The following is a 14564-nucleotide window of genomic DNA, read 5'->3' as shown; positions in this document are numbered from 1 at the left end:
ATTAGGGCTACATAGACACATGTAAAAAAAATTGCCAGACCCAGTGGTGCATGCCCTGGTGACATTTAGATTAGAGCACTGCAATGTGCTCTACATGGGGCTGCCCTTGAAGAGTGCCTGTAAGTGACAGTTGGTACAGGGTGCTGCAGCCAGAATGCTTACTGGAGTGGGTCATGGAGGACATATCACTTCAGTCTTGTTCCACCTACACTGGCTCCCAAATTGCTCCTGTGCCCAACTCAAGCTATAGAACTTCAAAGCCCTATGTGGCTTGGGGCCAGCATACTCTAAGGACTGCCTACTCCCATATGAGCCTACCTGACCCTCGCTATCTGAGGCTAAATGGGTGGCAACCTGAGAAAATCCTTCTCAGTTGTGGCTCCAAAATTATAGAATGCTCTCCCAGGGGAGATCTGTCTGTCTCCTTACATCATTTTCTTCTGCAAGAGGGTGAAGACTTGTGTTTAGCCTGGCATTCCCTCACTGGTTTTTATTGACCCTTCCTCTTGTTTGTGTTTTGTTTTAATTGTTTTTATGTATTTATATGTGTTTTTAATAGTTTGCTGCCTTAGGGACCCTATGTTTGGTAGAAAGATGGCTTTAAAATGTTTTAAATAAATATGTCCTATATGTTAATAAATACGTCCTATATGCTAATATATCAGGAGCCCTGTGGCACAGAGTGGTAAGCTGCAGTCAAAGCTCTGCTCACAACCTGAGTTCGATCCCAACGGAAGTCAGTTTCAGGTAGCTGGCTCAAGGTTGACTCAGCCTTCCATCTTTCCGAGGTTGGTGAAGTGAGTACCCAGCTTGCTGGGGGTAAAGTGTAGACGACTGGAGAAGGCAATGGCAAAAAACTCTGTAAACATACTCTGCCTAGTAAATGTCGTGATGTGACATCACCCCATGGGGACCTAGTGCTTTACCTTTTTTATATGTTAATATAAGGTATGAAATAATGCTTCTGTAATTAATGGCTGATGCTTCAAAAACTCAGAGAAATTCATTCTTGAGATCTCCTTAAGTAGAGAATAAAGGCATAATTTCAGGGTAGGGGTGAGCAAATAGAGGCCAGTGGGTCACATATGTCCCCTTGAGGTGCAAAGCAAGAGAACAGGGAAACATCAGTGTTGAACTATAGACAATATTGGTCTAGCGAGGGCTGAAAACCGGTAGAAGCCAAGTCATAGGAGAGGGCTTAGAGATCAAGCTCTGGCCTGTGGCCCTATTGACTCACCTTATGGGACAGCAGTACAGTGATCTATGTGGTTCTGGTTCTATCCCAGGAATCTCCTGATCCTATGGGGTGATCCACTTTGGGGGTAGGAGTTGGGCCCTTTGATCTTCCACCTCTCTCAAAGTGGCCTCCAGGGAGTCTTGTTGTTGTCCAAGATGGTAGAACAATTGAAATACCACAATATAATACTAAGCTGTTCTGGCTTTTAGTGTCGACTGACACAGTAGCCTTAACTGCGACCTTTGGTATGTGAATCAAAATCTCTACAGTTTGAGAGGACTATCTGTCTAACAATCATATGAAAATAAAATATTGAGCTAAAATACATGCTAATTAATTGGGAACGGTAATTAAAAATACATTGTACATTGTGATGGCCCAAGAAATATGGACTGAATGTCAGAGCCCTCCCTGAATAAAGGAAGGAGGACGGAGAAATACAGTTAAATTTCCATGTTTGTTTCTGGATTATTCCCCAAGTTATTCCTCCTCGGACTGCTCTCCCTTTGCCTGAGTTTCAGCTATGTATTAGGGCTTATCTTAGCCCATTCGAGTTTTTGGGCCTTGCTTCCCTGCCTTGTATTGCATACTTGAGCAGTTAGATACTTGCTTCCACCTGTATGAAAGATACTGAGAACTTTTAAAACTCTGAGAGCATCTGTTTTCCAGTTCTTTATTCTTTGTTATTTGAATAGATATCACAGAAGAGGAAGTTTATCTTCTTGCACTAATGGTTACCTTTTTATGGAGAAGGAACATGTAGTGTAGTGTCTTTCCAGCAGAGGGTCCTCCATTTTGCATTCATTACCTTGGCAAATGCAACTTTTTAGAGGAAGATGTGCAACTTCTCTTTTCATCCATTAGCTGGAACCATGAATGTCTAAGGTCATGTTTGTTCTCCTGTTTCAAGATAGGGAACCAGACACTGTGCTGAACTCAGGAGGTTATAAAGAGGAGGATCTGGAAAGCCGCAGATCATTGTCTCAGAGCAGGAAATAAATTTGCTTGAGGCCCCCTCCTCTTAATATAATCTCTAATGCAGCTCTGCATGAACGGTTCTCTCTTATGGTTCCAGGCTCTGTGTTATAGTATCGTCCCAAGAAACAGTATGCACCCTTTTCTTAATGGTTAGTCCTCTTTAATGAATAACCTCATGGTCTTTGCCTTAACTAGGCTCACCCATGATATCAGCCTTGAAGAGTTTGAGGATGAAGATCTCTCTGAAATCACTGATGAGTGTGGAATCAGCCTTCACTGTAAGGACAGTTTGGCTTCACGGGTAAGAACACCAATGTTTCCTGAATTATTGCCCATCAAACAATCACTCTCTGTCCAGAGAAGCTGATATTGACTTCAGTGGACCAATGGGCAGCTTCATGTGTTCACTGTTTCGTTTTATTTTTACGTCTGCATACATCTAAATGTTTAGGCTGTGACTGTATCCTGAATAATTTGTTTGTCTCTATGGTTTGTGGTCAGTGGGGCCTGTATCACCCTGAGGCAATGTTACTGCAATTCACTCTGTCTTGACTGCACTTGGGATGGAGAACCTGGCCTGGAAGGTAGCACAGGTGCCGTTCCTGTTGACTGCCAGCCTGGTGTAGTGGTAGGCTTACCAGGTCACCCCTGTCCTCCGGCGGGAGGTTTTTGGGGTGGAGGTGAGGTGAGATCACACACGGCCTCACCAACGCGATTGCATCACTTCTAGTTTACACCCAGAAGTGCCACATCTCAAGGGGCCTTTACCATTCAAACTGGGATTTTGAGTGGTAAAAGGCCCGTTGCGATGCGGCACTTCTGCGTGTAAAATGCATTGCAATTTACCACTCAAACTCCGGTTTGTAAAGGCCCCTTGCGATGCGGCACTTCTGGGTATAAACCAGAAGTGACATGGGGTCATGGGCAGCTGGTCGGCGGGCAGCCAGGTGGATTGGTGGGGGTTTGCCCACCACCACCTGGTACTTGGCAACCCTATGTAGTGGTTAAGAGCTGCAGACTCTCATCTGAAGAGCTAGGTTCAACTCCCCTCTCCTCCACATGAAGTCTGCTGAGTGAACTTGAGCCAGTGACAGTTCTCTCAGAAAGGTCTCATCCCCACCTACCTCACAAAGTGCCTGTTGTAGGGAGAGGAAGGGATTGGAATAATAGAAATAGAAACATAGAATTGGAAGGGACCTCCAGGGTCCTCTAGTCCAACCCCTTGCACAATGCAGGAAATTCACAACTACCTCCCCACACACATCTCAAGTGACCCTACTCCATGCCCAGAAGATGGCAAAAAAAAAAAAAAAAAACCCCTTCTACGAACCTTGACCATTCTGGCCTGGAGGAAAATTGCTTCCTGACCCCCAAGTGGTGATCAGCATTTCCCTGGACATTTAAGAAAGGGCCATGAGAGAGAAACACTGACACAACCCTTCCTTCCTTCCCTCTCATGATCTGCCTAACTTCACAGAATCAGCATTGCTGGCAGATGGCCATCTAGCCTCTGATTAAAAACCTCCAGAGAAGGAGAGTCCACCATCTCCCCAGGAAGTCTCTTCCAATGAGGAACCGCTCTGTCAGAAAGTTTTCCTAATGTGTAGCTGAAAACTCTTTAATTTCAACCCATTGGTTCTGGTCTGACCTTCTGGGATTGTGATTGTATGCTGCTTTGATACTCAAGGTAGAGAAAAGCAGGGTATAAAAATAAACTCTTCTTTATCAGCAAATTTCAGTGCATGAGGCTTTAAGCTGGAATATGTTTCCAGGTGCGAACCAAGAGGGGTTGGTCTTGCCCTATAAAGTGCTAAGAGTTTCCTATATGTCTGGGAGAGCCAATGACAGAAACTAAGGACATCTTATAAGGGGGAAGAGTAGAAGGGAGAAGATTTGGTGAGTGTAGGAGAATCCATATTGTTCTCAGATATGAAATATTAACTTCAGCTTTCTGGTTGACAGAATATAAAGTCTATATTATACTTATATTGTACACTGGATTATTTTGAAGGTTCTTTGTTTTAAAGAGCCATCCTTCATTATAGAGCAAATCCCAGAAGAGTTTCCCTATATATAGAAATTTAGCATTTCCATAGAACATAATGAGTGGTTCGTATTTTTAGTAGCTGATTTCTAATATCAGAGCTACTGGGGCTCAACCCTAGCTAAAAAATCAGATCATCTTCTCTGGCCCTTCTCCGTAATCCCATATGTGTGCAAATGGTTGTGGTCAGTCAGTGGTAAGGAAAAGCACTCTGTACCTACTGCAGTGTATTCTCCTTTTTCTCTACATGTTCCAGGGGTAAGCATCAAGATCAAAGAAAGCAGTGTGACCTCTGTAGGAAAAGCCCTTTGTAAGGAAAGACGATATGATCTCATCTTAAATTTAATTGTACCATTTATTTGCTTGTTTTTTTAAACTTTGCTTTGTAACTGGGTTGATTTTGCACAGAGCATCTCATCTTAAATAAATGCCTCCTCAGGTGTAACCTGAGTTGGTACAATGAATTATGTGAAACTTTATGCATGTTTGAACGCACTTTAAATGAACCCACAGATATTGTTCTTTAAATGAACCCACAGATATTGCCAAGTGACTTGCTAATGTTTTACTTTTCCTCAATACGTGACTTGCATCAGCCAATGTGGGACTTCTATGCTTCCCAGGCACGTGTGGGGCTGATTTGGATGGAGACTGCAAGCAGAGAGCGTTAGATCTTTCCTTCCCCCATGCTTTTTTCCTGATCTGAAATGACCCTGGGGAAACTGCTCTTTGCTCTGCTGGGAAATTTTAACATGCAGCCCATGGTACTTAAATTTCACCCATAGGGTGGATAATGACTCCCTGGGGCCATGAAAGGTTGAGAAAATGGTGAGGGGCGGGGAGGGAAGGTGTAAATCCCAACACAGACAGGGCTGCCAACAGGCAGAAGAACATTTTTCTGTCCCTTTAACAGAGGTTTAATGTGTAGAAATGGTCAGCTCTAAAGCTTTTCATGGCATGGAGGTAAATACTACTGCCTGGTAAATAACATCCCATTAAGCCTCCTTCCTCCCCTTCCGTACAGTTAGCACTGCTATGCACAGCCATGGTCCTGATCCAGATTGGGCCCAAGTGTGCCAGAGAAGCAGGGAACTCCCAGACCAAGTCTGTTGACCTGACTTGGGGATGTATCCAGGAGAGGTGTAAGCAGATATCCTGCTAGCACTGTAATGGGAAGGGTTGCAACCAAACAAGGCACTTTTACAGTGTGTTAATATTTTACCGTGCTCTTTGGTATTGTGAGGGAGGAACATTATACCTTAGGGGATGCAAAAGTTGTTGTTGCTTCCGGCTCCCAACCAATATTATTGGCCTTGCTCATGCTAAAACATTTGAGTTGCCAAAATATTAATGGAACTTACCAGTAAATATTTCTGCCTGTCAATTGAATTTCACTGAATGTCAAGGAAGCCTGGAAAAGGTTCAGGCAGCAATTTGAGCTGTCTGTGAAAGTCATTGGAGCTGGCAAAATGTGTGTGGGGTGGATGTGTGTAAAACTGTATTGGTTTTTGACACCAAAGGCACAAGCGTGGCACATCTATTATGTATTCCATGCTAGAGGGAAGAAAGCTGTGAAGATGTAAAGAAAAGCTGACACCAGAGAAAATATATTCCTTGCAAGTGATGCAGGGAACATTTCAGACCCCAGAAGAAAAAGAATTAATGAGGAAATAATGAAGAACTTTTAATTAACAGTGCTGGACTTCAAAATATGAAACTTGCTGGCTGTGAAATAAGTGCTTAGTTTTGAGATGCAGAAATGAAAAAGAACAGCAAACAAATTTGGAAGAGGGTTTTTTTAAAACAGAAAGTCATGTTTAATAAGTGACTGTGTGAGACTTTGTCAGAGTATATGGTCAGTCATCAAAGATTTTGTATATACAGCAACTTTGCAAAGTTATCCCCAAAAAGAGCTAAACAAACCAGTGATATTCTCAAACACAAAGAGACAGAAAATATTGCTAAAGTGTAAATTTTCAGCTGTGGCTGGAAAGCATTGTGTCCTCGAGTTATGGGATGATCAGAAATATTTACTAAACATGCTGTCATCTACGAATTGCTCTTTTTTGAGAGGGTCTTCCTGAATTTGGCTCCAGAATGTTTGCTTTTATCATTAATCACTGTTCAATCCTCCAGACACCTCTCATTTTAGAAATTATATGGTAGCCCTATGATCCCTTCCCTCTGCTCCTGGTATCTGGACATTAGATATTTCTCACTGGTCTGAGCAAGAGGTGTTTGAAACATCCTCAGAGGCATTCCTTTTATGTTTACGTCACATGTCCAAGGGCTGGACCCGTGCATTTAGAGCAGTTTATAGAACCAATCTTTGGTTAGTCTCGTCTTAAATTAAACTCTGCAAAGCAGACCACAAACTCCACATAGCTAAAGGAAGCAAAGTCATATGCTGCTTCAGAGTGAGCATAGCATCTGAGGAAAAGAAATTAGGTATGAACCAAAATATCTTATAGAGTGCAAACAAAAGTCAGCTGCATCAAACATAAGTATTTAAGGACTGGAGATCAAAAACAGCACAAATGTGCAAGTTCATGCAAGGTAAAACTAGTGATTATGTTTATTCACTGAGAAGAGCATCCAAGCTTAAGTGTGTATAAAGAGAGGTACACAAGACTTCTTGTAGTCTAAAGTGGCAAACTCAGAGAGTATGAGGAAGACTAGAAACGCAACCAATTCAGTTGTGAGATAAGAAATGTAGGAATGCCACCATGGGAGTGTGTGGTTTTTGTTAGTTCAGAATCTTCAGAGCCAGATTTACAGGACAGCTGGCCATCCATATGTTCAGCTCTTTGGGAAAATATGCTTTCAAAAGTGTATCTGGCATTCTATCACCTAATTGGCCCACATGGTCATACACACAATTGCTCTTAGTTGGATGTCAAAATACTTAGAACTGAAAGCAAGTTTATCTCAAGCTTCCAAGTTCCAGAAGGGATTGCAAGAGTGCCTGCTATGAACCTGGTGACTTTCACAGTGTGAAAAAGAAAACTGGGAAGGTGGGATTATTATTGCCTTTGTAGAGTCAGCAACCCAAAGTTGACTAGCTTTCTTACTGGGCCACGCAGTCACCCTACAACACTGTGGCCATTTATAATAAACTGCAAAATATTTTCTTTGTTTTTGATTAGTTAACTGAAATTTAAGAAATTGATGCATTGCCTAGGGCATCTTGAGCCAGGAAGGCAATTAACCCATTCTATAAATTAAAATTAATAATTGCAAGAATGGTTGGGTAGAATAATACACATATGAAACTAGTTGTGTTGCAAAACAAAATACAAACACCTTTTCTAGCCCATGTTTGTGTCTTGGGATGCAGTAGGTACCTTACAGTGTGATCAGCAGGGCTGAGCACACTCTCACCCTCTCTCCTCCCTCCATATATCTGATCTGTCCAGGATCAGAGGAGTATGCCTATCATATTAGGTGCTGTGGAACACAGGCAGGATAATGCTGCTGCTGTTTGTGGGCTTCCTAGAGGCATCTGGTTGGCTACTGTGTGAACAGACTGCTGGACTTGATGGACTTTGGTCTGATCCAGCATGGATTTTCTTATGTTCTTATATTCATATATGATAAGATATGCTCCAAACATCTGTGTATGAACCTACCTATGACATTTGGTTTAATTTAGATCTGTTCCCTCTGGGGTGGATCATATAATTCATTTTGTCCCTTGGCTATCTCTTTGCTGAAATTTAACTCTCACTGTCCCAAACTGGTGGTTTTTTCTCTCTTCCCCCACCCCCATTGTCATCTTAACCTTCAGGCAGAATGTGGGCTATACACTCCATAGTGCAGGCAGCCTACATGCCCAGGGAAGTTTATCATATAAAGAAGAAAACTTGATTAATCCCACCACAAGTGAGCAGTAATTATAATGAACTACTGGCAAAATATCAAGGGGGAGATAACGCAAGAAAGGGTCATACCTGATCAAAGGCACTGGGTCCTGCTTCACCTGTTTCAGATGCTGAGTTCTTTGATATTGCAAAACATTCAGGGGAATGCTTACTAGTGGCAATTATGGCCTTTTATGCAGGGATGTTTCCCGTGGTCACCCCCACCGACTGCTTCGGGGCTTCCTTTTGATTATGCTTGCTTTATCCACCCATCAGAAGTCGCCTCGCTCTCCCAGCATGTTGTGCCCGCATTTTCCAGATTCTGGCTAAAAGAGCATCAGGAAAACACGCGCAAAATGAGCGGGGAGAGCGAGGTGACCTCTGATGGGTGGAAAAGGCATGCATAATCAAAAGGAAGCCCTGAAGCAGTCGGCAGGGGTGACCGCAGGGAAACTTCCCTGCATAAAAGGCCTATATTTCTGTCTTTTTGGAGAGACAGGAGAAAACATGGAAACACATCATATAATGTTATAGTCTGAGAGCCTAGTCCTTTATGCATGGCTCCAGAAGGCTAGAAACTACTAAAAGAACCACAGAGGAGAAAGCAGAAGTTGGCTGTACCTCTGGCCTATCAGGCAAATGAAATGATCAATTAAAGAGGTATCTGCTTTTAAGTCATGGTGTACGCAGGGGGACTGCACAGTGTGCTGTTTAGGGTTCATAAGCTTACACCAAAGGGCATGTCATATCCCACAGGAATAATTTAGCAAGATAAGACCAAGGAATAATTTAGAAAGATAAGACCAAGCACAAGATGCCCACGTACTTGGGTGGGTACATAGTTTAGTGGTAGAGTATCTGCTTTGTACACAGAAGGTCCCAGGTTTAATCTCTGGCATCTCCAATTAAAAGATGATATGAAAAGATCTCTTCCTAAGATCCTGGAGAATCACTGCCAGTCAGAATAGACAATGCTGGCCTTAATAAACCAATGGTCTGACTCAGTATAATGCAGCTTCATGCGCTCAGGTGTGCTTTTAAATAATTGTATAGCTTTTATTATATCTGCAACCCCAGGTGATAAACTGTCTCTCCAAAGCTGCCACTTCCATACAGTGATTAAAATTGTAGATACCTGTCCTCTCTTGCACTGGCAGAGATCCAGTGTAGTATAGTGGTTAGAGTTTTGGACTAGGGTTCAGATCCCCACTTAGCAATGAAGTTTACTGGGTGACATTCGGCCAGTTTCTTTTAGGGTCACCAATCTCCTGGTAGGGCCTGGAGATCTCCCAGAATTACAATTGATCTCTACGCTACAGACATAATTCCCCTAGAGAAAATGGCTGCTTGGGAGGTTGGATTTTGTGGCATTATCCCCCACTGAGGTCCCTCCCCTAATGCTGCCTTTGTCAGGTTCCACCCCCAAATCTCCAGGAATTTCCCAATCCAAAGTTGGCAACCTTAGTTCTTCCCCCACACACACACACACGATTTCTCAGAGGATAAAATGGGAAGGAGATCTCAGTATATGCCACCCTGAGTTGCTTGAAAGAGGGATGGGGAAAATAGTGTGTGTAGCTAGGTAAACTGCATCTTTCCTGAGAAAACCCTTAACTAAAACGCACAGTTGGGTTGAATGCCGGAGCAAGCCAAATTATTTTTAACACAAAGTGACATCTACACTAGAGGCTCAGTGCTTTGACACTCTTTCAGAGTTCAGTCTCACTACAGATGTTCTAAAGGAGACTTGGGACTGAATGGCTGGCTGCAACATATGCTGCTGGAATTGGAACAGGAAGCTTTAGGCAAACAAAAAGATGGTTGGCCTTTCAGATGGTTCTACAACATTGTATGGTCTCTTACTACTGCAACATGTGAACTACACATATCGCTAGCTCTAGCAGTGTGCCAGGCACTGTATAAGTAAAATGTGTCCTGGTCAGTGTGCTTAAAATCTACATTAGGTACGAAGATAAAAAATATGGAGAAGGGTCTTGAATGGACTGGAGAGGACGGGCTGTTCCATTGCAACATTAACTGCCTCTTTTTGAGAGTAGACACACACAGAACAACACCACCTGGAAAAACAGTCTATAGCAGGGGTCCTCAAACTTTTTAAACAGGGGGCCAGTTCACTGTCCCTCAAACACTGTTGGGGGCCGGACTGTTGTGGGGGAGGAGGCGGCGGCACGAGGGGGCTCTCCGGAAAAGCATCCTCCTTACAAGCCCGGTCCTTCCCCCTGTAGTGGTTAAGAGTGGCAGTTTGGAGCTGTCAGCTCTTGGCCCATCGAGCCAGAAACCACAACAGAGACAGTCAGGTCCAAAGAAGATGGCTTTACTGGTCAAATAGGTATTACAGAGCATGAAAGGAAAGGTGACAGCAATGAGCTCGCTGCCTAACACCCAGCAGTATAAAGGCAAGGATATTTGCAAGTGATTACAGAACATAAACATAGCTGCTGTTCCCAGGACTGTTCCCAGAGCTTCAAACAGGCTTTGGTATGCAGGATTGTCCTTGAGCTTAGTCTTTGGTCGGGTCAGCGATAGAAACGAAAGCAAAACAAAGTAACTGAGATACAGGCCTGACAGGAGCGGGGACTCTAGAGAACCGGGTTTGATTCCCCACTCCTCCACGTGAGAAGCGGAGGCTAATCTGGTGAACCTGGTTGGTTTCCCCACCCCTACTCACGAAGCCAGCTGGCTGACCTTGGGCAAGTTACAGCTCTGTTAGTGCTCTCTCAGCCCCACCTGCCTCACAGGGAGTCTGTTGTGGGAGGGTATGGGAAGGGGATTGTAAGGCAATTTGAGTCTCCCTTTAGTGGTAGAGAAAGTTGGCATGTAAAAACCAAGGCCATTTATTCATGGAAGGGTTTGCCTTGGATTTGCCGCTCTCCAGATGCACATTTTCCCCATCCGAATTCTCCAAACTCTCCCCTGGGGTGGGGTGAGTTCTGAGAATTCGGATGGGGAAAACGTGCATCTGGAGAGCGGCAAATCCAAGGCATAATGGTCACATAAATCCTGTGCATAAATGGCCACAAGTCTTTTTCTTCTCCCTGGAGATATGCCCAGCCCCCCCAAGGGGCCACTACAATTATCTCCAGGCCACAAGGATACCCCCAGGAGGAGAGAGAGGCCCGAGCCGTGAGAACGCTGCCAACTGTGGCCCAAACAGGAACGCCAGGACAGGAAGGGGGCGACTGGGCGGCGTGCGAGGCAGCAAGACGCCTCGCGCACCCAGGAAAGGAGGTTTTGGGCCTGGGAGGGAGAGGGGGAAGGGGGCGACCGGGCGGCACGCGAAGTAGCAAGATGCCTTGTGTGCCCAGGAAAGGGGCTTTGGGCCGGAGAGGGAGCAGGGAAGGGGGCTACTGGGGCAGGGGGGAGGCTTCCAGTTGTGCGTACACAGCCAGGAAGCCCAGAAAAGCTCTGGGGAGGGGGGCAAGGGGGGACTGGCTTCCTTGGTCCCCGGGCCGGACAAAAGCCCTCCGGGAGCCGGATCCGGCCCTCGGGCCTTAGTTTGAGGACCCCTGGTCTATAGTGTAGCAATTTAACTTGAGCCTGGTAATAAGCAGACAGCATGGCACCCCAAAGTGCCCAATCTAGTAGGGATGCCAGCTCCTGTTTGGGAAATAACGGGAGTATTTGGGGGTGGAGACTGAGGAGGACAGGGTTTGAGGATGGGAGGGACGGGACTTCATTGAGGTAAAATGTCATAGAGTCCACCTTCCAAAATGACCATTTTCTCCAGGTGAACTGATCTCTATCACTTGGAGATCAGTTATAATCCCAGGAGATCTCCAGCCACCACCTGGAGGTCAATATAAAAATTACTCACAATACTGGTAACCAAAGGCTGAGGAAAAAGAAACCAGCACAACTCAATATATTAAACAATTCATTAACAACTAATAACAGTGAAAATAACAACCACAAAAAGTGCAAATATATACAATTATTTACAATAAGTTATCAAAAAGCCTAATAGCAAGTCCAAAAGTCTATCCGAGGCAAACCTACTGGTTTGAGAGCTTTGCAAAACAGGAGGCTTAGGGAGTTGGTGTGGCCACAAGGACAGAGAGCAACAGCTGTGGCCACACCAACTCCCTAAGCCTCCTGTTTTGCAAAGCTCTCAAACCAGTAGGTCTGCTGCACTGGGAACCCTCCTGGCCACAGGCTGATGAAGCTATGCTTTGGTGAAAGCGCTACAAGAATATCCGGAATAGCGTTTCCTCCTTCTTTGGATTGGACTTTTGTCTCCTTCTTTGGATTGGACTTTGTCCCAACTGATTTCTGACAGTGTCGACCACATTTGAAGAGAAATTGCCTCTGATAGACTTTTGGACTTGCTCCAGTTTAGTGTCTTGAGATGTTTCTCTTCAGTAAGTTTGCTTATACTTGCTTCGTAGGGGTGGGGACTTGACTGACAATATGCAATTCTTGGAAGAAGGGGGTTGTTAATCAAATTGCAATCTTAAGAGTCTTATGGAGGGGTAATTTGTTGGTCTGAACTCCTTGGTAGAAGATATAGGTAATGATGAGACAAGCTGTAATTCAACTGCGCAATTTATTATTCATAAAATGGTGCTCACTGGAAGCTCACCATCCGTTTGTTTGTTTTTCCAGTTTTGTCTTAACGAACTTGAGCTTTCCGATAATCATGCAGTATTGTTTTTGGTTTCTATCACGTTTTAACCCAGCTTATAAGTTTTAATGTAAGTGCAGCACACTCTCCCGTTCCCCCTCTGCCGCTTCGCTTTTGCCGCTGTTCTTCTCCGAACTTCCCCCCTTTTCTTTCTCCGTTTATTTTGCCGCTTCTTCGCCACTTCTCCCCGTCTCCGCCAGCCGCGTTTTGTTTCTTCGTCTCCAGTATGTATATAATATAATTTAGTTCTCAGTTCCCTGAAGTATTATAGTTTAAAATCTCTTTAAATCATACACCCGCCTTTCATTCACTCACTCTCTCCAAATGGTGGAGGCCAGCCTGGTCGGATTTCTCCTCCGTCCCGTCCGCTGATTACACCGGATCGCGTTTGCCAATGCGACAGCTGGTACACCTGGCTCTCTTGAGAGAAAGGAAGACCCCTAATGGGATCTATTCCCGACCCCCATGCACAGGGATCCCAGCAGGGAGCGCTAGAAAGCACCCCCGCAGCTCGCCAAAGCTCCACCGGAAGCCTAACTTAGGCATTTTTCTGTTGCTTGTGTTTAATTTTTTTATGAACTAACATGGCCTATGAGATCCAATTTTTACATTGTAAGTATGAACAAAACACTACGCAGTCACATTCTTTTATATGTTGTAACAAAACACTGTCCAGTAATTACCTGCCTTTGGACTGGTTTACTTACAGCATGGGCTATACTGGAACGGAAAAGTGATTAGTGAGAACCACCTGATGATAGTGTTAGACATGGACCTTTGAGACTACGTTTTTAAAATTCATCACTGAGCCTGGGCTCACTGGGTGATCTTGACCAAGTCGCTATAGCTTTTTCTAACCTACCTCTCAGGGTTCTTTTGAGATATTTATTTACTTCATTTGTACCCTGTCTTTCTTCCCAACAGGGATTCAAAGTGGGAAAGGGCCCCCAGTTATACTCTCTTACTCAGGACCTACCAAAACCTGGATCTGGCCCTGAGGATGAGGGCCCAAAGTCACAAAGGGCTTTCAAAGTAGTCACTGGGCTGGGATTCATGTTTTCTTATTTTAACTCCTGAAGTTTCTTTGCCAGTAGGTATCCAGTTCCTGGGCCAGTTTTCTAGCTTTTCACACAAGATGGATAAAGCCACTTGACCTCAGCCAATGACTGCTCAACTCCACAGTCCAAATGTTGGGCCTGGAGAGCTTACAGGATTATAGTTGCTCTCCAGGCTACAGAGATCAGTTCTCTTGGAGAAGATGGCTGCGTTGGAGGATGTTTTCTATGCATTTATACCCCACTGAAGTCCCACTTTCCCCCAACCCTGCCCCCCAGATTCTACCCCCAAATGTCCAGGAACATTTCAAGTTGGAGTTGGCAACCTTCAACCAAACCCATCAATTATTCACCTCAACAACCTCCTCAAACAGCCCTGACTGGCTTTTCTGCAACTGACTTCCAAGTCAGCTTTGGCTGCTTGCAGATGGTGGATAAACAAGGCTCCTCTCACCCCTTTGGGCATAATGTGCTGGTGTTCCAGACACTCCTTCATAGATCCTTCAGTTTCTTCAGCCAGCTGCTGCTGCTGCAATGCTCTCATTTCTGTCAGGAGTGCTATCATTTGCTCCACGTTGTCTCCGTCAGCTCACCGTTCCTGCCAGGGAAACAGTACCCCTCTGTTCACACCAGTGTTGCTTGCTCCACACTCCTCAGCACCAAGGAGCTCCAGGGGCAATGCTTCAGGCATTTAGGTTTCTTTGGATATGTGAGTGCTGGAAATTTACCATGTCATGTAATATTTGTA

General features: G+C 44.5%; 1 protein-coding gene across 2 annotated transcripts in view; it reads left to right on the top strand.

Annotated features, from left to right (window-relative positions):
* Positions 1-14564, top strand: part of MAPK8IP1 (mitogen-activated protein kinase 8 interacting protein 1) — a 69339-nt gene that overhangs the window by 25637 nt on the left and 29138 nt on the right. For both annotated transcript variants that reach the window (XM_056851502.1, XM_056851503.1), the window contains exon 2: positions 2411-2516. In XM_056851502.1, coding sequence (XP_056707480.1) covers positions 2411-2516 — 106 coding nt within the window. The remainder of the gene's footprint in view (positions 1-2410; positions 2517-14564) is intronic.

This window comes from Euleptes europaea, chromosome 6, assembly GCF_029931775.1.
Source record: "Euleptes europaea isolate rEulEur1 chromosome 6, rEulEur1.hap1, whole genome shotgun sequence".
Taxonomy (NCBI): Eukaryota; Metazoa; Chordata; class Lepidosauria; order Squamata; family Sphaerodactylidae; genus Euleptes; species Euleptes europaea.
Note: the sequence above shows the minus strand (reverse complement) of the source record. Positions and strands in the feature narration are given on the sequence as shown.